Consider the following 25,062-nt stretch of genomic DNA (forward strand, 5'->3'; position numbering starts at 1 on the left):
ATTATTATTATTATTTCACATTTAAATTTAGACACCAACTAATGTGTATATTCACTCATATTCGCACCATAATAGAGGCTAGTGTCAATTTAATTACAGTATTAACTGTTAAACAGTCCTAATTTAATTCAAGTTTTGAACATTAATTGTTTCTCGTGTTATTCGTAATGATGTAATATTCACAAGCACAACGGTCAAAGTCATCTAAGCCAACTTGAAATGTGTCTAAGAGAGACAACAGGACTGAGCTTCCCTGAGCATCTATATAACAAATAGGATGATAGTAAGGTCTGAACCACGTGAAGCAACATCACGAGATGTCGTTAGAACTCAGACAGAAAGTTGTTTTTAGTCAGACAGCGATCCGTAAACAACGATTTTTGGTGACAAATAAACATTATCACCTATAGCTGCATGTACATCACGTGTAACATGCTGTGTAAAACAGTAACAGAGACAAGCTTCTCCACTCAGGTTTTTCCCGTCGCCATGCCAGCTACAGACTCATCGAGCGTGACTGTCACGTGATAAACAGCAGAGGACAGACCAGTCACGGATCAGTGGAATGTTTTGTTACAACACCACTCACTCAACCAATTGCATCCATACAAGCAAGGAAAGTAATGCAAGTAATAATGAAGTGTAAAAATGTAAAACAACTGGAGCAAAATAATGACGACATACAAGCGACTTGTTGATCGTCTCGCTTCACTGCACTGACCGACTTTTGTAAACGTCTCTTGTACATTCATGTCCTCAAAACACACACGTGGACACGCTTTATTTACTAACCTTGATAAAACTGCTATCAGGCGAGTTCTCCCGCACGGTCACCTGTGTGTATAGATAATTATTTATATATATTGATACGTTTCTTTGTAGTCTCGGCAACACCTGCCTCACGCCACCCGGATGTTGCTGTGTCATACTGTGTGTGTGAGGATCACTCACTCACTCACTCACTCACTCACTCACTCACTCACTCACTCACTCACTCACTCTTTTGATTTGTCACTGTCAGATTTGAACACACCACCTTTCAGTCTTCAGACCTCGTCGCTAGCCACCAGGCTATTCAGCCGTTACCAACTAACGTGTCTAAACTTCGTGAAAAAGTCAAGTTCGCCGTTTACAACAATCAACAAATCCGCTGAACCGAGACGCACACGCCCCAGAACCGGTGACGTCATCGACAACGAGGCTGCTGTTAACGAAGATGACTAGTGCACGACGGACCACAAACACCCTGCTACTGTCCCCCTAGGTACCTCCAACTGCCAGGAACACACACGTCATACTCAATGGAGTGCACAAGATCGTAGTGACAGACGACAACAACCTACCCGATCCTCTCCCCTCCAGACATCATTGTACGCGTGGTCAGAGTTGTCTGCCCAGTCAATGGAGGACATCGAAAACGGAAAAAGTACCCTACAAAGAACACCAACAAGAAATAAGTGACAAGATGGCCGGTCCTCCACAGTTCATGACAATTGCTATCCCATAATGTCGAGGACTTTGTGTGGACGGCAAGACACAAGCAAGACAAGGGAGAGAATAAGTTTCACTGACCCAGTGACTACGCGACACGAGGTGTCCGTGCTAACGGTCACCAGGACACAGCACGTGACTCACCCGTGAAAATATTTCACATCTTCAACTGCGACATCGAAGGTTTGCTCGTGAAAACACGATCCTGGCTTTGTACAAAGCATTAACGTGTTTGTTATTGTGTCTTACAGACATTGCTTGACGTCAGCAGTACACTGCAATGTTTCTCTGACTTCCAACGATACTTCAGTCCTGCTTCTACACTTACATCGCAAGGAAGAGCTGCCGGCCGATATCTCACTGTCCGTTGTACAAAAGTCATTCAAACTGTCACGTGGCAGTTGTTTCCTTTATATTTAACCTTGGTTTTCGGTGTTTGTTTACATGAAGTATCACGTGGTCATTTCGCAGACAAACAACTCTATCTTGCTCTCCCAGAATCAACAGTTTCTAGTGATGTGAAATAAAAACAGTAAATAACAACAGCTTTTGAAGTAATGCTAGGCTCTTGGTTAAAAAAAATTCAGTCCATTATCATGAAAATGTGAGAGTGGTGATTCTTACTTTGTCTAGTGTCTAAGCTTTTTATTTTGTTGTTGTTCAATAATAATAATTAATATAAATTTTATTATTATTTTTTATACTTATTATTATTGATGATGATATTGTACCAATAAAATAGATATGCAAGACATGGAGTCCACAGCAAACTTATTCTCGCGCGTGTGTGTAGTGTTTTATTTCGTTTATTTGTGTGTAAGTGCTTTCCTATTCACCCCTTCTTCTCTCTCATTTTTATCATTATGCTGTCTTCCAAATGTACATTTTGCACGCGCGCACACACACACCGATTAGATTATCTCTCTCTTTTTCTCTCTATTAAATTATCCTCAGATTCGCATTGCCCACAATGGTGTCTGGTGAGCACGTTTTCGTAATGAAGCTGGTAAAAGAATTTTATTAATTGCAAATCGAAAGACTCCTCTCCTGGAAAAACAAAACAAAAAAACAAAAAACAAACAAACAACAAACAAGCAAGCACACACACGCACACACACACACAATCACACGCACACATACACACATTCTTTCTCTCCTCACAAACAACGTGATCACCCACGATGCTACCGCGGCTGCAGGGCGGCGGGTCGAAGAGGACCGCTGGATGATGAAGATAATGTATGGTCGACGTGGGACTGGCTGTCCAGCAGACTAGGCCAGGACAGTGACAAACTTTTCAGAGATGCGGAGACAAAGAGGGTCTGAGTTTACCGAGACCTCCAACTGACTGCCTCGCTTGCCCCGGAGAGACAGGCCACTGTGTGTGTGTGGGTGCGTGCGTGCGTGGATGAGAGAGAGAGAGAGGGTGTGTGTGTGTTCTAGCGAGTGAGCGTTCTCTCTCTCTTTCAAGTCTCACTGGAGGGGTGCACGCATGTGTGTGTAAGAAAGAGCAAGATCACATTAAAAGAAATCCGTGATGACGCCCAATAAATCATTATTCACCTTTCGATTTGTAACCGCATAAAATTCTAGAATGTGGAAAGGGATGGACTGCGGGTCAGCATTCATATGAAGACTGTTTTTCTACTCTCACCATCATGACAAGTGATCACTTGTTAGGATTTTCGAAACAAGTGAGATCACATCAGAGTTTGAAAAATATCAGTCTCATCAAAATAACCGACCTGAGGTCACTTGTAGGCGGCCATCTGGATGCACATCAAACACATGAACAGATGGCTGGCTTTATGCTTACAAACACTACCTGATGGAACATTACATGTGGAAACACAGTGGCTAGTCAAGCAGCTAGTCTATCATGCCTTTGGCTTGAGTTTGTACTGAGCAACGCAAGCACTCGTAACCAAGCTAGCTATGTGCTAGCATAATGCTTGGCATGGCCAGGGTGAACAGACAAACAAACAAGCTAGCTATGTGCTAGCATAATGCTAGGCACGGCCAGGGTGAACAGATAAACATGAATAAATGAGCGAAGTAGTTTACTGGCATGGACTCTGTAGCCTACTGGCCGAAGTGGCTCATCATGTCTAGAGTACGTCCCGTGGAAAGCGGAATCAAAGCTTTCCCTCCACATTTACATCTGTAGCTTTAAATAGCTCCTTATAAATCAGGTAGCCACTTTTATTTTTACTGAAAAGAATGAGCAGGATGGAGAGTGGGGTGGGGTGGGGAAGCAGAATCCTATCCACAGGCCACAAACCAGTGACCATATGCAGTAACTTCCAGAACACGAAGTCTACCCTTATTCTAAGGGGTGACTAATACATTTACTTTTGCATTATCCTAACATAAAAAATTCCATTTAAAATGACAGAAAAACTGGATAAAAAAAAAAATACGTTAAATGACCAATGTCAGTGACACTAATCAGATGAAGTGATGATCCAGACATTTTAGAGTTGGCTAATATCGATGCAGTCTTGGCTTGCATCACATTAGAATGCTAAATTTTGATTGCCCGAGGGTAGTCACGTGACCGTGGTGACGGGCCTGGCGACCTACCCGGTCGTAAATATGCGGCGTTCAATCGGAGCGCCAGTTGAGAAGGTGAAGAAATTGGTGATTTACCAGTCGACACACCACGTGACCTATCAGACGCGCGCGCAGCAATCAGCGAAGGGGGGTAGGGGTTCGGTTACCAATTAGGTCGGGGAGAGCCGGCGATTAGCTGCGAGCCTTGCACCTTGGCCCAGTGGGCCGCGGGCGGACCGCAAGTCAAACAAGTGTGCGCGCGAGGACCGCGCCAGTGCACGTGCGACGCGCGGCGACACGGTTCGCCTAATGAGGCGGTCAGCCTCGTGCCGCGAGGGGGCGCCCGTGCACCAGACCTGACGTCGGGCTGTTGTGCGGCGTCAAAGTTGCAGCAGCTCGTCGAACGCCGCACCTCGGGTCCGAGTCCCCCGATGTACCACTCCCGTGCACCCACCCAGCCTCAAACATCCTCAATAGCCTCCCTGGCAAAAGAGAAGTGGTGCGCGGGAAAATGACACGCCGGAAGTGGCATGAAAGTGATGGCGCCTTCACACACCAGTTGGCAATCATTGACTAGGTTACCGCAGCTTATTCGTCCATTGTCGAGGAAACCAGCCGAGCAGTTTGCCCTCGCCCCCCGCTTCTGTCAGACTGTAGAGCGAGACCCACATCTGTGTGCGCGCGTGCGAGAGAGAAGAGAAAAAGAGAAAAGGATAATCTTTAAGGAGTGAATAAAACTACATTTGAGAAACACCTCCAAGAAAAGACAAACGTATAGTTCAGAATAAACGCAAAAATAAAAACGGTATCTTGAGAGAATGTCGATGCCAGATATCAGATATCAGATATAATTATAGCAAATTGTATTGAAACAGATTTTTCAATGGTGGTGAAGAGACACGCTGGGTCATTAGTGTCAAAGTGTCAAATGATACAGTAAATTATTTAACACCTACATACAGCAAGGTACACGACAGTAAACCATACATTATTGTGACTGTCTGTGGTAAAGTTGTTTTAAATATACATTATTTTTTCATAAAATAAGTAAACTATAAGCTAAACTACATCGTCCTCGTCATTTGTCATTTTAAAATTTGGACTGACATGTAGATGTTAAATTGTTACATATTTTTAAAAAGTTGATTTGTCAGAGCTTTCTAGCATCAATGCTGTTAAATTACAATAGATAAGTTGATGTGTTTGGCAAAATATGTCGGACTTCTCTATTATATTTATGTGAGATATGTTTGCACATTCCACAGCTGGTCCATGACAAAAAAACAAATTCCAAATTTCCGAACCCACAGTCCGAACAATTCCACTGTCACAACACATCTTATGTTCCTGATCCGACCATTCAATTCCCCTCCCCCAAAAAAAAATCTCCAGTTGAAAATGACACCAAGTCTCCACTTGAATATAAACACAAAGTTTCCACTTCTAGGTAACACAATATGTCCACTTGAAAGTAACACAAAAGTTTTCACTGACACCGATGCCTTCCTGAAGTTATTTCTAATTCAGCTCTGGTTGGTGAGCCCCAGGCGGATACGATGAATAAGCGAAGATCAAACAACAAAAGTGAGAAAAAAAAAACACAAAAACCTGGAGAAAAAAGTCTTTAGCTAAATGGAAGTTCAAAACTTAACTAACATTCTTCAAACATTAAACACACGCTCACCGAACAATCAGGCCTGACGAGAGGGGGGACAGGGGTCTGGTTGTACCCCGGGCCCGCAGGCTGTCAAGGGCCCGGCCTTGTCAGTGGATTTTTTTTTTCTTCTTCTCCTTTTCTTTTTTTTTAAAGAAAGGTCTAAGGACAGAAGAACACCCCAAGCATTACACATGCAGAAGTTGAGTTTCAAGTCTGCAGAATACAATTTCGGTACTGGGGCCTGTCGTGAGAAGTGTAGTAGCGGGTATCATATTCTTTATGTTCAAGTAGTGATGTAGATCTAGTGCACTTGTCCTAATGTTTGCAGTCTATATTCGTTACTGAATGAAGTGTAATATTGATGATTTGAATTGTAAACATACATATATACTGGGAAAATAATTTACGATTACAAGTCACAGGGCCGGAGAGGTCGTCTGTCCCGGGGCCCGGGCTGGCTCTCGGCGGCCCTGCGAACAATCAACAAAGATACACACTCACCTCAACAGACACATATCTGGTCAGGATTTGCACAGTCCAGTCAGGACTACAACACCAATTCTGTTCAGGACTTGTTAAATAACACAAATCTGGTCAGGATGTGCCCAGTCCAGTCAAGGCTAACTTCCAATTCTGTTCAGGACTTGTTAAATAATACAAATCTGGTCAGGATGTGCCAGTCCAGTCAGGCTAACTTTCCAATTCTGTTCAGGACTTTGTTAAATAATACAAATCTGGTCAGGATGTCCCAGTCCAGTCAAGGCTAACTTCCAATTCTGTTCAGCCGACTTGTTAAATAACACAAATCTGTCAGGGATGTGCACAGTCGGTCAGGACTACTACACCAAGTCGGTTTCAAGACTTGTTTGCAAACAAAACGTCCGGACACACTGATGACACCGAGGAGACATGTTACTTCTCGACCCGCCGTCAAGGAAAAACTCACACAACAACATCCAAACACTCAACACTCTTTCCTTTGTTCTTCGAACAAAAACAACTATCAACACCATTGATTAAAAAAAAAACACAACAAAAAAACAAAGCCGGCGGCCATCCTGTGTGGCGCGCACTCAGACAGTTAATTGCTGTCTTTCAACTCCCCTTCTGAAGCAGTTACTTTTTCCTGTCTTCCTCTAGCTCAAAAAAAAAAAAAAAAAACATTAAAAAATTAGCGCACGCAGTTTGTGACATACCTCAATCTCATTTATTATTACTTTCTTTGTTTAAACTCTGGTCAAACAGATTTCTCAAATCATGAGTGGAGTCATATCTGGCGTCCTGTCGGTAGAGGTTGTGCTACTAATCCACTGAAAGACTTTGCAACTTACATATCTTGTATTATTTTAATTTTAACATAATGATTATTTAAAATTGAAACTTTTGTAGTTAAAAATAATTTTTTGTGCATCAACACTCTTGGCCAAACAGACAACAACAACAAAAAAAAAAGGAAGAAAAAGAAAACAAATTGCTTGTTGTGCAGGGTCTCCGACTGTGGCCACGTCTCTTTCCTCAGGGTACGGAGATTCCTACAGTCCTGTAGGATGTGTTCTACAGTCTGGTCTGCCTCTCCACAAGAGCATCTCGGGGACGGCACGAGGTGCAACTTCCTGTGTAGGTGGTGAAGCAGCCTGTTGTGCCCGGTCCTGAGGCGGAAGATAGCGACCTGGTCCGGTCTGGACAGCTGATGGTAACTGTCCAGTGGTTGCTGTGGCCTGTACAGAGACTTAATGATGGTTTTCATCTCTGACATGTTGACTGCATTGTCTTCTTGCTCGTCCTCTGCCCCCTGTTGGATCACCACCTTGCCGCGGTCGGGGGGCTTGCGTGTCTCGATGACCCTAAGAGCTATGCCGACAGGAGCATCAGCTCCTAGCAGGGTCACCCAAGTCGGACAGGTCGAAGGGTAGAGAGCAGACAAAGAGTGGTCCATGAGTGCTGAAGTCGGAGGTGGTGGGCCGCAAGGCGCACCCTGAAATAACCACACCACCACGCAAAACTGCCTATGCCACTTGAAGACAGTACCGATGTACTGTCCGGCTGCTTTCTTCACTCAGGCTTCAACACAGCCTGCAATTAGCATGGCAAACAAGACCAACGGACTGTCCCAGATCTGATCGTCAGAGGTGTTAGGGCCTCCACTTGCCTCAGGGCCCGCTTTTGTGACGGTGATGACCGTCTCCTCTCTACGTTCCTCTACCTTTCTTCAGTTCTTTGCTCTTTGTGAGGAATTACGTCTCAAATATTGGGGGGGGGGGAAATATTCCTGCCCCCCCCCTGTATTTTCCTTGGGGGGGGGCGGCTGCCCCCGCTGCCCCCCTGGTTCCTACGCCACTGTCACGGACACCCGGATGTTGCTACGTCATAGCCAGTGATGTGTAAGAAGCGCGAAGCCGGATCTGTGTTCCGTGTCGTCGCCGCCAGGTAAAATATTCTAACACCTGTTGTGTACATCACTTCTGACTTCTCAGTGAAGTTGAGAGATTCGAGCTTGACAACGTCGATGTCGTCTTTCAACAGCTCAGGTGAGTTTTTCAGACCCGAGGTTTGTACGTCAAACTTTGTCATCATTCACACAGGTGTTGTGTAAAACATCGTAGTAAAGCTCACGTGACCAAGTGTTCAGTGAAATGTTGACCCCGGGTAACCTGGCCTAGATGAGAGACAGAGCTTCAAGGTGGCTGTTAAAAGTAATTCCATTTATTTTATACGAGTTACTTCTCACAAATCGGAAAATAGAGATAATGTTGCTGACACAGTTCCCGAAGTACTCGAGGTATCAAATATCACAACGGTCTGTGCAGGGCCGCCGAGAGCCAGCCCGGGCCCCGGACAGACGACCTCTCCGGGCCCCTTGTACTTGTAATCGTAAATTATTTTCCCAGTATATAATGTATGTTTACAATTCGAATCTCAATATCTACACTCAAACTCAACTTCTGCATGTGTAATGCTTGGGTGTTCTGTCCTTAGACCTTTCTTTAAAAGAAAAAGAAAAGGAGAAGAAGAAAAAAAACACTGACCAAGGCCGGGCCCCCTTGACAGCCGCGGGCCCGGGTATACCAGACCCCCTGTCCCCCCCTCTCGTCAGGCCTGGGTCTGTGTGTGTGTGTCATGTGTTTGGTATTAGGATACAGCTTGTTACACATGACATTATCTATTATTAGACGAACGACCCAGGGACCAGGAAGTTAGATTAACAAAAACATTAAAGAGAGGACTAGCAGGTCAGAGAGTGGCTTTATGACAAACCACAGGACTGAGCTGCCACAGACACATGTGACATCATTGTATATATACTACATGTGACATCATTGTATATATGCTACATGTGACATCACTATATATATATATCCTACATGTGACATCATTGTCATTTCTCTATATGATGGCAATTATGGGATAGCTAACAGAACTCATCAGTAACCTACAAGGCTGGTAGTCATGCACAATAAGTTGCTTTACACAATAGCCACTAAAGAAAGATAAACATTTAAAAATGTATCTAACCAGACAAACAAATAAAACCAAGTGTACTTTTGTTTACATTACATCAGAAAATCTTTCTCCAAGACATCAGTCCTCTTCCTCAATAATCTTAAAATGTCTTCTTTTAAGAATGTACATCTGGATATTCCAACTTCCTTCATGCAGTCTTTAAACTGTTAGTTTTCTAAGGCTCCTGTCTGCAGTGGTAAATGCCTTGTTATACTTTGGTAATAGTCTGTTAGGTTGGTGCCAAAGACTTATGATATTGCTAGCTGTAACAAACCTGAACGTAAAAAAGTTGTTTTTAAAATATGAGTAGTGCATGGTATGTTAATCAACAACAACAACAGGATAATTATGTTTGAGCTACCTACATGCACTTGACCTGTGGACTTGTATACAACCATTGCATTCATCATTGCTTGCTGCCTGCAGAGTGGATGAGTAATGTTGTTATTATTTGTTGTTTGGAGTAGATTAATGACTGTGACATTCATGTGACATTTTATTAATGATCAGATCTGTTTGTGTACCTTTTCCACTAGGATGAATTAAGTTTTGTCATTGTATCAACATCAACTTCTATGGTCCGACGTGTGAGTTTGGTTAGTACACAATCCACACTGTAACTCTGCACGTGACACTTTAGTACCCAGTGACACTTTGCTGTTACATTCGTTTGTTTTGACAGGATAAGGCTGTCTTCATAATACAGTGGAACCTCGGTTAACGAACTTAATCCGTTCTGGAAAGCTGTTCGTTATCCGAAATGTTCGTTATCCGAAACAATTTTTTCCATAAGAAATAAAGGAAATAGATTTAATTGGTTCCCAGCCTGTTGACTCGCTAATATTTGAAAGTTAGAGGCTATATAGGTATTTGTTTTAATGAGAACAGTTATAATGCAATATGAATGGAGTTAAATAAACATAAAAACATTAACGAAGTAATTTAAACATCAGAAAACTTGCCGTTTTGACAGAGTGGTTGGAAGCAGGTGTGGGAGGAAGGGGTGGAATTACTGATTCCCCTCCATGAGCAACGTGACATTATAAAATCGGGGGACTTCCCTTTTCTGTAGCTTTGAGGTTAAAGGACAAAACTTGTCCAGTGTCTATTGCTTCTGCCTTTCTTGTAAAACTCTTCGATAATACGACATCACATATCCGACAGACGCATGCCACCTTCATACTTTGAAATCATTTCCGTTTACAGTTCAATTGTTGGCCGCTTCCCTGTCATTACCTCACTACTAATAATTGCTCTTAATCTTCTTTGGAGCCATCTTACGCCACGAGACACTTTCAGACAAGCACTTTTGTCATTGAAGTTCTGTCGGAACTCGAGTCCAGTCATCTCTCTCCTCAGCAGCCACATCTCCATGACAACGACGAGAGCAGACCAGATGGAGGGTCGGTCAATCACCACTTCAGAGACCTACCTCCCTCCTACCTGTCTGTGGTGACAGATCCCAGGTACATCCGTGAGAATGGCGACTCTGTGCAACAGCCGCCATCGTACGATGACGTAGTGGCTGTGATGCGACAAACAAAAGCACCGAGTGATAGGCCCGTTACGTCAACAAGGTGACGTCATGACCTCACATAACATCACGTCATCAGAGACCAACGTGACTTCAGCCTACAGACGAAACTTGCTAGAGGAGGGCAGTAGATGAGATGAGAGATGAGAGTAACACGCTGTGAGCACAAAGACAGATGACGAGACATCAACTCAGTTCATTGAAAACGACCAACAGATGAATAGAGTAAACGGTCCATGTGCTTTATATTTCTTACGTTTATTTATTTTGCTAATTTGTTTTTAAAATACATCATTATTCGTGACCATATTAAATATAAGGAAACATCCACCAACGTTGTATTGCCTCTGTCGTCTGTCACACTAGCGTCCTTGCTTGTTGTTATGTTAATCTATTTGCTGAAAATCGCCTTTAGTCTGTTTGTGATGGTGAGTAAAGCGCTGTGTGCATCTAATTTATAATAGAGGCTAGTGTCAATTTAATTACAGTATTAACTGTTAAACAGTCCTAATTTAATTCAAGTTTTCAACATTGTTTCTCGTGTTATTCGTAATGATATAATATTCACAAGCACAACGGTCAAAGTCATCTAAGCCAACTTGAAATGTGTCTAAGAGAGACAACAGGACTGAGCTTCCCTGAGCATCTGTACAACAAATAGGATGAGAGTAAGGTCTGAAACACGTGAAGCAACATCACGAGCAGGGCCGTGCTTAGGGGCAGGCGGACGAGGCATCTGCCTAGGGCCCCGCGCTTCAAGGGGCCCCGCGCTTTTGATTGATATGGTAACTAGGCATATGGAAGTGTTACAAATAAATTAATCGTAGGCTTATGTTGTAATGTGTACGCAGCGTGCTGTCAATGATAAAAGACGAGATATCCCTGAGGAAAAAAGTGACTTTAGATCCCAACTAAAACCGTGTGATCGTGGCGTGAGGGCCCCGCACATGCCCTTTGCCTCGGGCCCCGCGGGGGCTAAGAACGGGCCTGATCACGAGATGTCGTTAGAACTCAGACAGAAAGTTGTTTTTAGTCAGACAGCGATCCGTAAACAACGATTTTTGGTGACAAATAAACATTATCACCTATAGCTGCATGTACATCATGTGTAACATGCTGTGTAACACAGTAACAGAGACAAGCTTCTCCACTCAGGTTTTTCCCGTCGGCCTCCCAGCTACAGACCTCACCGAGCGTGACTGTCACGTGATAAACAGCAGAGGACAGACCTGTCACGGATCAGTGGAATGTTTTGTTACAACACCACTCACTCAACCAATTGCATCCATACAAGCAAGAAAAGTAATACAAGTAATAATGAAATGTAAAAATGTAAAACAACTGGAGCAAAATAATGACGACAAACAAGCTACTTCTTGATCGTCTCGCTTCACTGCACTGACCGACTTTTGTAAACGTCTCGTGTACATTCATGTCCTCAAAACACACACGTGGACACGCTTTAATTACTAACCTTGATAAAACTGCTATCAGGCGAGTTCTCCCGCACGGTCACCTGTGTATATATAGATAATTATTTATATATATTGATTCTTTTCTTTGTAGTCTCGGCAACACCTTTCTCACGCCACCCGGATGTTGCTGTGTCATACTGTGTGTGTGAGGAGAGAGGTGTGTGTTGACAGGCTTTGTGTTCCGTGTCTTTATCGCCAGGTAAATGTTTCTATCGTATGTTGTGTACGTCACTACTGACTTCGCTCAGCATCACAGGTGAGATTCGAGCTTCACAACACGTGATTGCGCTGAGAAGTGGGAACCCTGGTAACCACCCGTGTGTAGCGAGCCGTGGAGCTTGGGGACCCTTTCTGTGTAGCTCGCTACAGACCCGGTGACAGCAATGCCAACATGGTGGGTAGGACACACGGCAAGTGAAGGGACACTGTGTGTAGGGGAGTGACGGCTGATATTATGAATATTAATATTAAAGTTTACGGTCAAACCTGACTCACAGACACCCGGATGCTGCTACGTCATAGCCGGTGATGTGTAAGAAGCCCGAGGCCGGATCTGTGTTCTGTCTCGTCACCGCCAGGTAAAATATTCTTACACCTGTTCTAACATCACTACTGACTTCTCTCAACTTCACAGGTGAGATTCGAGCTTGACAACGTCGATGTCGTCTTTCAACAGCTCAGGTGAGTTTTTCAGACCCGAGGTTTGTACGTCGATCACCCTTTGTCATCATTTGCACAGGTGTTGTACAAACATCGTAGTAAAGCTCACGTGACCAAGTGTTCAGTGAAATATTGACCCCTGGTAACCTAGCCTAGATGAGAGACAGAGCTTCAAGGTGGCTGTTAAAGAGTGATGCCATTTATTTTATACGAGCTACTTCTCACAAATGGGAAAATAGTGATCATGTTGCTGACACTGTCCTGAAGTACTCGATGTATCAAATATCACAACGGTCTGTGTGTGTGTCATGTGTTTGGTATTGGGATACAGCTTGTTACACATGACATTATCTATTATTAAACGAAAGACCAAGGGACCAGGAGCTTAGATTAACAAAAACATTAAAGAGAGGACTAACATGTCAGACAGTGGCTTTATAACAAACCACAGGACTGAGCTGCCACAGCTACATGTGACATCATTGTGTATATATGCTACATGTGACATCATTGTGTATAATATATGCTACATGTGACATCATTGTGTGTGTATGTATATATATGCTACATGTCACATCATTGTCATTTCTCTATATGATGGCAATTATGGGATAGCTAACAGAACTCATCAGTAACCTACAAGGCTGGTAGTCATGCACAATAAGTTGCTTTACACAATAGCGACTAAAGAAAATAAACATTTAAAAATGTATCTAACCAGACAAACAAATAAAACCAAGTGTACTTTTGTTTATTTTACATTACATCAGAAAATCTTTCTGCAAGACATCAATCCTCATCCTCTTTAATCATAAAATGTCTTTTTTAAGAATGTACATCTGGATATTCCAACCTTCCTTCATGAAGTCTTTAAACTGTTAGTTTTCTAAGGCTCCTGTCTGCAGTGCAAAATGCCTTGTTATACTTTGGTACTAGTCTGTTAGGTTGGTGCCACAGAGTTATGATATTGCTCGCTGTCACAAACCTGTACCTAGCAAAGTTGTTTTTAAAAATATTAGTAGTGCATGGTATGTTAATCAACAACAACAGAATAATTATGTTTGAGCTACCTACATGCACTTGACCTGTGGACTTGTATACAACCATTGCATTCATCCTTGCTTGCTGCCTGCAGAGTGGATGAGTAGTGTTGTGTTTTATTTGCTGTTTGGAGTAGATTACTGATTGTGACATTCATGTGACATTTTATGTATCATCTGTTTGTGTACATTTCCACAAGGATGAATTAAGTATTGTCATTGCATTGAAATACCTTACTCTAAAGGTCATATTTGCAACCCTCATTGTGACAGAAATAAGTTTTCCAGAATAGCTTTTGATGGTATAGCAGGATGATGTTTACCGATATAGATGACAGCAAGGTGACCATGTCACGTGACAGCCATACCTCTCCTCAGTGTGAGACTAAGACTAGTCACTGGAATCTCGCTAGTGTGGTCTTTACATTCTATTCCTTCTGTACACCAGTAACCTGTAGTTTTAACACACTTAATCCAATGGACTAATTGTTTTATTCCTGTGTCAGCAGATCCGTGTCTTCCTTCGCCATGTCAGAACGGGGGACGGTGTGTAAATATCGGATTATACTACTTCTGCGACTGCAACCCCAGCTTCCGGGGTTACAGGTGTCAGTTTGGTTAGTACACAATCCACACTGTAACTGTCCACGTGACACTTTAGTACCCAGTGACACTTTGCTGTTACATTCATTTGTTTTGACAGGATAAGGTTGTCTTCATAATACTCAATCTATATTTCAGTTTGTGTGTGTGTCATCAGGAGGTGACTTCTGTGCCTCATCTCCCTGTCACAACGGAGGAATCTGCCACTCATTGTCATCAAACTACTTTTGCTCCTGCCGATCTGGCCATGAGGGCATTAACTGTGACATCCGTAAGTAAGACAGTGCCATAGACACGGTAAACCACTCACAGTTTTCTGTCCGGGCTGCCACGTGGTTGTTGACCTGAGCTCCTGCTACAGATACAGACCTGCTGACATCAGTTATCATATTTTGTCAGCTACACTTCATCAAACATATCCTTTGTTGCCGTTCAACTCTAGAATATAAACAACTTCATAACTTCAGTCAGTATGCCAGTCGACATACATTGTGATGAAATACTGACAGGAGTAGTCACACCATTGTTCACTTTTTTACTAAAATAAAGATCTTTTAAGACAGATAAACTCTCTCTCTCTCTCTCCTGCTGAGGAAGTAAAAAGAGTTGTACTTTTACTGAAAAAAAAGAATAAAGGATCCGTTCAGTTAATGTGTGAGTTTTTCAAACATTCTTCAGAAACCATTATTCATTTTCTGTTAGCTTATTTTAACTCACTCTTTGAAAACTTTGTGTGTGTGTGTGTGTGTGTGTGTGTGTGTGTGTGTGTGTGTGTGTGTGTGTGTGTGTGTGTGTGTGTGTGTGTGTTTGTGTGTGTGTCTATAGCTCTCCTCTGTGCCTCATCTCCATGTCAAAACGGAGGAACCTGCCAGTCGTTGTCTTCAAGCTACTGGTGTTCCTGTCGAACGGGCTACAACGGGGATCGCTGTGAAATCCGTAAGTAAGACTGCACTGTAGGCATGGTAAACCACTCACACCAGATTACATAAGGCTAGTGTTCAAAACACTCACTTTTCTTCACGAAACCTTGCATGTCCGTGTGTGTGTATATATATCTATATGTAACATATATGTATCAGCCGCCTTCTGTACGTAGTTTCCATGTCAAAACAAAGGAACCTGTTGGTCGAGGTCTTCTTACTACAAGTGCACCCGCACAACTGACTACCTACGAGTTAACTGTAACATCCGTAACTAAGACTGGCGTAGATACGGTAAACCACTCACAGGTTACTTTGGATGTTACAGTGAGACATTACACTAAACGTCAAACCTTCAGATTCAGTCAAGATATACAGTGGGAGTGGTCAGCCCTTCAAATACAGTTTGTAAACTCGGTAACCATGTGGCCAGCATCATAGACATCGGTTCAAGACTCCTTCAAGCCTGTAACAGAAAAATTAGAGACTTGTATCACCATCAGCTGTGATGTCGACCTCATCTCTCTTGTAAACAGCTGTTGAAGGAAATGACCATCACATTGTTTACACACGGTGAACACGTGTCACTCCTACCTCCTGGGCCTTATATTCTTAGTGTTCCTACGTGTGTTACAACATATTGTCTGATATTTTAGTCGATACTTAAGTTTGGAATGTGTTTGACATTTAAATGTGGCGAATATAAGTTCGTCCGATCATTTCTTGGATAAGAGAGATGTGCTCAACAACTTTCTGTTTGTTTATTAAATAACTAAGAGCTGGACACTCTGTTGCAGCCGACAAAAGTCAGAATTGGCAAGAGGACTTCATGACAACAACACCAACGCCAACTTCGATAACTGACCCGAACACGTCAAAAGGTGCATCACCTGTGTGGATATTTCCTGTCATCGCACTGATCGTTTCAATCATCATAATAATAACAGTTGTCTGCTCCTTGACGATTGCCAAGAAACGGAAAAAAAGACAAGTAGACCAACAGCTTCGTCTTGGACCTCCTGACACAATCGTTCGCTCAATCAGCAGCAACCTCCATTCGGACACCCGAGTCGGCAACCTCACCTCTGTGTCTGACCACCCCATGTCCCCACAGCCGTACAGTGTACGCTACGCCACGAGACACTTTCAGACAGGCACTTTTGTCATTGAAGTTCTGTCGGAGTCCAGTCATCTCTCTCCTCAGCAGCCACATCTCCATGACAACGAGGAGAGCAGACTAGATGGAGGGCCGGTCAATCACCACGTCAGAGACCTACCTCCCTCCTACCTGTCTGTGGTGACAGATCCCAGGTACATCCGTGAGAATGGCGACTCTGTGCAACAGTTGCCATCGTACGATGACGTAGTGGCTGTGATACGACAAACAAAAGCACCGAGTGATAGCCCCGTTACGTCAACAAGGTGACGTCATGACCTCACACAACAGACACGTCATCAGAGACCAACGTGACCTCAGCCTACAGACGAAACATGACGACCTTGCTAGAGGAGGGCAGTAGATGAGATGAGAGATGAGAGTAACACCACGCTGTGAGCACAAAGATGGATGACGAGACATCAACCCAGTTCAGTGAAAACGACCAACAGATGAATAAACAGTCCATGTACTTTATATTTCTTACGTTTATTTATTTTACTAATTTGTTTTTAAAATACATCAGCATGCGTGACCATATTAAAGATGAATATTCCACCAATGTTGTATTGCCTCTGTCGTCTGTCACACTAGCGTCTTTGCTTGTTGTTATGTTTATTTATTTGTTGAAAATCGCTTTCAGTCTGCATGTGATGGTGAGTAAAGCGCTGTGTACATCTAATTTATTTATATTTTGCTGTGCAGTGTGTCTGAATGTTTGTGTGTTTGTGTGTGTGTTTATAACGATGAATCCGATGCCAGGCACAATAAGATGCTTGTGCGCCTGTGTGTCTCTCTAGCACTGCATGGCCCGCATATGCTAAGGAAAGGTGCTTATTAATGTTGTTTTGCTGTGTTGTTGTTATTATTATTATTATTATTATTATTATTATTATTATTCACCACATTAAAAATTTGACACCAACTAATGTGTATATTCACTTATATTTGCACCATGTTAGAAGCTAGTTGCAATATAATTATACTAACTGTTAACCAGTCCTAATTTAATTCAAGTTTACAACATTGTTTCTCGTGTTATTCGTAATGATGTAATATTCAATAGTCCAACGGTCAAAATCATCTAAGCCAACTTGAAATGTGTCTAAGAGAGACAACAGGACTGAGCTTCCCTGAGCATCTGTATAAGAACTGGGATGATAGTAAGGTCTGAAACACGCGAGGCAACATCACGAGATGTCGTTAGAACTCAGACAGAAAGTTGTTTTTAGTCAGGCAGGCCTGCACTGTGTCCCACAGACAAATACTGCCACCTCCTCCCATGTCCCCCCCAAAGTGAACCATTTATCAGCAAAAGTATTGGAAGAATTATACGTTTGCACTTGTCTGTTTTCTAAAATTAAACAATAAATAAGTTTACATATTATTATTCTTATTATCGTGGCGACTTTTGGCGACAAATCAACATTATAACCTACAGCTGCAAATATATCCCCCACCTCACAGAGTCTAGTCCACAGATATATATATATCTATATTTTCTGCAATACACGAAATGAGAAACTCGTGTGTTGAAGTGAACCTTCAACCAGAGTAAAGGTGTCCTCAAATGTCATGCTGCGAAAATGACATCTGTCCTCACATTATTCATCTTGTTATTTAAATAATAGCAGGTCTCTTTAGCTCCCCCTCCCCTCCGTGACTGCGCCTCTAGGCGACTGTCTAGTCATCCAATGGTAGAAGCGACCCTGTCGTCAAGACAGTGTAGGAAATTCCCCCAAAAGTCACTGGAGCAGAAAATATGATGAAATACAAGCGAACAGTTGAGTTCGTCTCGCTTCACTGCACTCACCAGCTTTTGCCAATGTCGCGCACATTGATGTCCTAAAACACAAACACACATGTGGGACACGCTTCGTTGACTAACCCTGATAAAGCTTCCCTAGGCGATAGATATATATATTAATAATTTAGTTTACGGCAAAACCCGATTGATGGACACCCGGATGTTGCTACGTCGTCGTCGGTGTTGTGTCAGAAGCGATGTCCATGTTGAAACCTTTGTGTTCTGTGCTCCTTCGCCGCCAGGTAAATATTCTAACGGCCTGTTGTGTACACAGCCACTGACTTCGCTCACCTTCGCAGGTGAGATTCAAGTTCCTCAGCATCAATGTCTTCTTTCGACAGCCCACGTGAGTTTTATTAAACCCGAGGTTAGTGTGTGACCCTTTGTCACTATTCACTGTGATGTCTTTGTACTGTTTACTCACTGTATTAGGATACAGCTCGTTACACATGAGATGATCTGTTATTAGGGGGAGGACCTTGGGACCAGGAGCTTAGATTGCAGTACCACACAAACGGGTGGATTCACTTATAATTATACCAACTAAGGAAAGATAAAACATTTTTGAAATTCTTCCAAACAAATATATAAAACCAAATATACTTTTATTTATTTTACTTCAACAAATTTCCTTTCTCGACCATTTTTCTCCCTTCTTTCTCACTAATCTTGAAATGTCTTCCTTTTTGGGGAATATGCCTCTTGATATGTAGACCTTTCCTGAAATCCTTAAACATGTTTGGTTTTTTTATTTAATTTATAGTCTGCAGTACTTGGGTGATAGTATCTTGTATTGGTGTCAGAGTATTCTACTTTGCTTCTAGAAACTGCAGCTATTGACTATTGATATTGCTCGCTGTGTAGTGTTCATAAAAGTTATTTTTAAAACATGAGCCGTGCATGGCACAGTAATCAATAACAAAGGAATAATTATCTCAGCTACTTAAATGCAGGCAACCATCGCGTTTATTCTTGCTGTCTGGAGAGTTAATGAGAATGTTTTGCTTTATTTTTTTTTTGTTTGGAGTACATTAGTGTTTATGATGTTTATGGCTGTTTGTTAACAGTTAACTCTGGTTGGGTACAACTTTCACAATGATGAATAAAATATTGTCATTGTTTGGAAATACCTTACTTAGAAGCTAGACTATTATCAGTAGAAAATCATATTTGCAACCCTCATCTTTCCCTACATTGTGACAAAAATCTCTTCCCTTTGGATGTATAACATCTTTATGTTCCTGCCTTCACCTCTTGTCTAACACTTGTATAGCAAAGATGATGACAAGATGATTATTTAAAAGTTTATTTTACATAATTTACAATTATCACTATTGCTCTGTCTCTATTACTGGTGGTTTACTGACATTTTGAACCTACATAGGGAATAAGCTGTGGGACAGATGACTTCCAGATTTACAACCATTACTTTAGAAGTATTGCCATGACTTGCTACATCTTGTTATAATTGTCAGTATTGTCTTTTGTCTATATGAAATAGAAATACATATTGTGTTCTTACATGTTATTCAAGAGTCGGTGACAGTAAACACATTTCATGTCATTATTGGTGTTGTCTTTGTCTTTGGTTAACATAATGAAAGTATTCTATTGTAACAATAGTCAGACTTGTCTCTAATGCTTCTTTTGATTCCACCTGTGCACATTTTCATCCACAAGTTCTTTCTTCATGAAAGTGGTGTTTGGTGTCCATATGGTGACTTAACGTCCAGAAACTGGATATATCCAGTTTTATTTTACTCTGAACACAACATTCTCCTGTTATAAACGATTGCCGCATGAAGATCACCTGAGAAAGAAAGAGGAAGTGAATAAACAAAAGGAAGAGATATGTGGGATGAGAGGAGGTTGATAGCAGACCTGATATGTGATGTATCAGACCTCAGACCCACATTACTGATGGACTTGTATGTTTGCTTACACCTTGTCTGACACACACAGCACATGTAACCAGCTGTCTAACACCTTGTCTGACACACCCAGCACATGTAACCATGTTGCTAACACCTTGTCTGACACACCCAGCACATGTAACCAGGTTTCTAACATCTTGTCTGACACACCAACACACGTAACCAGCTGTCTAACACCTTGTCTGACACACCCAGCACATGTAATCATGTTGCTAACACCTTGTCTGACACATCCAACACATGTAACCAGGTTTCTGTCAGGAACTCGTTCAAATATAAAAACTGAGTCAGTGATGCCTGCCTTTACTTCAACAACATCTCAACATTTCCACGTGTGCTTCTCGTCTGTGTTCTCTACATGTAAATAAATGAACTTTTAGTTTATCGATAGCTCGTTGATCACTGAGGGTGGAAGTCCTTCCCTCGCCCCCAGAGAAGGGTTAACTGACTTTATTTGACGTTCTGATGTTTGTCCTGTGCCGTTGCTGAACTTTCCTCTACCTGAAGTCTTTCTGTGTAGACTGATCCTCACACTTTCATGTGTGATCTTGGCCGGGTAGTTGTCACGGGTGGGGAAATTGCCTCACCGCCCATCCCTTCATCACTGGCGTGGCAGTGTTGGCGTCCCTTGATATCTCTCAGTAACTTGGCACAAGGATGCTGGTCCCTAAAACAATTCCTGAAAACTCTTTTTACATTTAGTCCCTTTACAAAATTTATTTTTCTCATTCACGCACGTTCTATACCAATGTATTATAAAGTTCATTACTGAATGTTGATTTTTCGGCTTTAAAAAAGAATAAACATCTAATTATTAGATTTGCAAAATCATACTAGATCATCTGTTGTGGGGAAAAACTCCCTTGAACACTACTCGCTGAGTGTTTATAGGCTCACCATAGTCTGTACCTTCGCCTGAACGGTGGACGGTGTGGAGGGTACGAAAGTGATTACTTCTGTATCAACAGCTTCTGGGGATGGAGCTGTGAGCTTGGTTAGTACACAATCCACACTGTATCTCTCCACGTGACTCTTGAACATGCAATGACAAGGTCTGTTACATTTTGTTGTTACTTTTGTTGTTCTGACAGGATAAGTCTCTGTTAAAACATTTTCATTATCATAGTGTATTTATATGTATGTGTATGTATGTGTCCGTCAGGTGACTACTGTGCCTCATTTCCCTGTCGAAACGGAGGATGCTGCCAATCATATTATTCAAACTATTCGTGCCATTGTCCAACTGGTTACTTTGGGGTCAATTGTCAAATCGGTAAGTAAAACTATCGTAGATACAGTAAACCACTCACAATTCGCTGTACCTACGACCACGTGGTTGTTGTCCAGATCCAGCCTTGCTAAAATGACTTATGATCAGTCAAATTGATTTTTAAGTAATATTCTGTCAGCCACATCTGACAAAATACACTTTCCATTTTTTTTTTTTCGTTTATTGTTACTGTTATCCCGCTAGAGTAGTCCTAAAATTATACCTACAGTTTTAACATTCAGTCAAGGGACTAATTGTTTTATTCCTGTGTCAGAGACCAGTGTCGTTCTTCGCCATGTCAGAACGGTGGACGGTGTGTAAGGTACGGCAGTGTCTACATCTGTGACTGCCTCAGCATCTACACAGGACTGAGGTGTGAGCGAGGTGAGTGGACAGTCCACACTAGAACTCTCCACGTGACCATGTAGTATGCAGCATCACACTTCTGTTGTATTGTTTTGTAAACATAGCAAGGTGCGAGTTAGCAGACAATGTACACTTCAAATACCAAACACCTCAGTCTCGGTCAGCATCCAGTGACCCTCGCATCCTCTTGCTTGTGACAGTGGAAGTCTTCAAATTATTCTCGTTCACTATTTATTATCATCATTACCCGCATTTGTGTCAGTCAAACTTTCAAATACATCCAAGAAATGACATTGAAGGTAACCCTAGTCTATAAATCACATTTACAGCAGTCAAACATTCAAAGAACATGTGGAGATCAGAGGTGGCCAAACACAAATACAGTCAATGTACATTTAAAACAAAACAGATAATGTCATTGGAAATACAGTTAGACATTACACTAAATGTCAAACTTTCAAATATAGTCGAAAAATTACAGTAAAAGTCGTCAAACCTTCCGATTCAGTCAAGAAAACAACAGTGAGTGGTCAAGCCTTGAAATACAGTTTGTAAGCTCGGTAACCAAGTGGTCAGCACGGTTTACATCGGTTCAAGAGTCTTTCGAGCCTGTAACTGAAAAGCCTAAAATCAGAGACTTCTATCACCAGCAGCTGTGATGTCCACCTCTTCTCTCTTGTAAACAGCTGTTGAGGGAAATGATCATCACATCATTGTTTACACACGGTGAACACGTATCACTCCTACCTCCACGTGATCCTGGGCCTTATTACTGTTACAACAAATGTTTTCTAATATTTAAGTCGCTATTCAACTTTGGAATGTGTGACATTTTAATGTGGGGAATAAGTCACTTCATTTATTTCTTGGATGAGAGGATGTGTTTAACAACTTGCTGTTTGTTTGTCTATTAAAATGTTGAAGAGCTGAACACTCTGTTGCAGCTGTCAACTCGCAGGACTTCAAGCCAAACACGACATGTGCTGAATTGCTCTGTCCTTTATTCGGTGTTATCGGTTTTGGCCTAACAGTAATTATCGCCGTTTGTTTCGTGATCGTCGTGAAATGGAAAAGACGACAGCGAGACCTACAGCTTCGTTCTGGAGCTCATGACGTCAGTGCATACTTTGAGTCGGACACCCGAGTCAGCACCCTCACCTCTGTGTCTGACCACCCCACTGCCGAACACCCGTACAGTGTGCACTATACCCGGACAGACAGTCAGACAAGCACGTGTGTCATTGAACACATTTCTCTGTCGGAATGCGAGTCCAATCATCTCTCTCCTCAGCAGCCACATCTCCATGACAACGAGGAGAGCAGACTAGATGGAGGGTTGGTCAATGACGGGTACGACCACGTCAGAGACTTACCTCCCTCCTTACCTGTCTGTGGTGACAGATCCCAGGTACATCCGTGACGAGGGAGACTCTGTGCAACAGCTGCCATCGTACGATGACGTAGTGGCTGCGGTACGACCATCACCAGCACCCAGAGACGAAAATGTGACGTTTGTATAAGTGTCAATATAGGTGACGTCATGATCTCACACAACAGACACGTCATCAGAGACCAAGCGTTACCTCAGTCTACAGTAGAAACACTACGTCATTCTCAGAGGACCAGCATGGCTCCCAAATACTGTCAGGCAAGGCCGACATTGTGACCTTTAACCTTTATCAGCTCTACGTTTCTGTCTCACTGTAGATGACCAACAGATTAACAAAACAAACAGTCCATGTACCTTATGTCTCGTACACTTCATTATTTTGCTAATTTGTTTTTAAAATACATCAGCATGCGTGACCATATTAGACCAAGAATAAAAATGTTGTTTGTCTGAAGTACAAGGCCCTGGAGGTAACAAACTGTAAAGGTCACAGCACTGTACTGTATTGTATATGTTAGGAACAGGTAGGCAGGGATTATCGCCCTTACCCGTGCTGCGTCGTGGTTTGACGTCATAACCCGACGTCATAATATGACGCAATTTTAGATTTTACGTGTGGAGAAAAGAACTTGGAAGAGAGCAGACGACAGGGAGAGAGAGAAGACAGGCGGCGAATTCAGTGAGAGGAGGTCTTGCTGTACGTGTGGTTACAGAGACCGAGAATATATGAACTAAGTTGCTTGCCTCGCCAAGGACCTTCTGAGTGAGATCGCTCCTGACGCAGAGATTATGTCTGACTTTCTCCGTGCGTCTCAGTGACACTGTGGACAGTAACAGTAAGTGTTTTCAAACTTTCTACAAATTATCAGGGAGACTATTGGAAGTCTGGACCGAGTTCCAGAGCGGCGCTCCGTTTCCTGGTGCAAGACTGGTTGAGTTAGAAATATACTGTGGGATGATAATGATGAGTGACAGGGGGAGATTAATATCTTGTCTATTTGAGTTAGTTTTGAGAAAAGTTTGTGTAACTTCATTCTAGGTGTTATTCTTTATTTTGCTTTCTGTGTATATACGATCTGTTGCCATCTATCCACTAAGAAAGAGTATAAGTAAGAGCCAAAAGAAAAGAAAAGAAACTTTTTTATTGTTATTTTACTGTATCATTATTATTATTAGCATCATCATCATCATCATCACCTGTAAATTTTAAATATCGGGTTTCTTTTAAAATAGGATACTATAGTGGCTTGGACAGATCTACCGTTGAAAGCACCACTACTCGGCAAAGTCAGAGGAAAGGCCCCCCACAGCGCCCCCCCCCCCCCTTTTCAGCGTTCTTTGACAGTGACGACACCATCATCGGCACGTGTCCCGCTTTCGCTCCCGAAACCTATGGTCACCTTACGTTTTATTTAAAAACTAGCAGGTCTCTTTTGCTCCACCCCACCTCCGTGACTACGCCCCTAACCGACTGTCTAATCATCCAATGGTAGAAGCGACCCTGTTGTCAAGACAGTGTAGGAAATTCCCTCAAAAGTCACTGGAGCAGAAAATATGATGAAAATCCAAGGCGAACAGTAGAGCTCGTCTCTCTTCACTGCACTGACCAGCTTTTGCCAATGTCGCGCACATTCATGTCCTAAAACACACACACACACACATGTGGGACACGCTTCGTTGACTAACCCTGATAAAGCTTCCCTCA

The 25,062-nt window shown here is 42.4% G+C and overlaps 3 protein-coding genes across 8 annotated transcripts in view; all 3 read left to right on the forward strand.

Annotated features, from left to right (window-relative positions):
- The window catches only part of LOC112570287 (fibropellin-1-like), a 44,273-nt gene that overhangs the window by 8,055 nt on the left and 11,156 nt on the right, over positions 1 to 25,062 (forward strand). The window lies entirely within an intron of this gene.
- LOC112570218 (delta-like protein 1) lies at positions 8,045 to 17,272 on the forward strand. Of its 5 annotated transcripts, none has more exons than XM_025248555.1 (5): positions 8,045 to 8,229; positions 14,418 to 14,528; positions 14,672 to 14,785; positions 15,340 to 15,450; positions 16,232 to 17,272. In XM_025248555.1, exons 1-5 carry the CDS (start codon positions 8,208 to 8,210, stop codon positions 16,858 to 16,860), a joined length of 987 nt encoding a protein of 328 aa, XP_025104340.1. In that variant the 5' UTR covers positions 8,045 to 8,207; the 3' UTR covers positions 16,861 to 17,272. The 5 variants fall into 5 exon arrangements, 4 of the variants coding, with proteins under 4 accessions (XP_025104340.1, XP_025104342.1, XP_025104341.1 ...); XM_025248557.1 differs by having other exon boundaries at positions 14,421 to 14,528; XR_003100604.1 differs by lacking the exon at positions 8,045 to 8,229 and adding an exon at positions 11,655 to 12,605 and having other exon boundaries at positions 14,421 to 14,528.
- Positions 18,278 to 23,910, forward strand: LOC112570220. Of its 2 annotated transcripts, none has more exons than XM_025248561.1 (4): positions 18,278 to 18,764; positions 21,494 to 21,604; positions 21,876 to 21,985; positions 22,912 to 23,910. In XM_025248561.1, exons 2-4 carry the CDS (start codon positions 21,531 to 21,533, stop codon positions 23,385 to 23,387), a joined length of 660 nt encoding a protein of 219 aa, XP_025104346.1. In that variant the 5' UTR covers positions 18,278 to 18,764; positions 21,494 to 21,530; the 3' UTR covers positions 23,388 to 23,910. The 2 variants fall into 2 exon arrangements, with proteins under 2 accessions (XP_025104346.1, XP_025104345.1); XM_025248560.1 differs by having other exon boundaries at positions 18,278 to 18,743.

Source organism: Pomacea canaliculata, linkage group LG8, assembly GCF_003073045.1.
Source record: "Pomacea canaliculata isolate SZHN2017 linkage group LG8, ASM307304v1, whole genome shotgun sequence".
Taxonomy (NCBI): domain Eukaryota; kingdom Metazoa; phylum Mollusca; class Gastropoda; order Architaenioglossa; family Ampullariidae; genus Pomacea; species Pomacea canaliculata.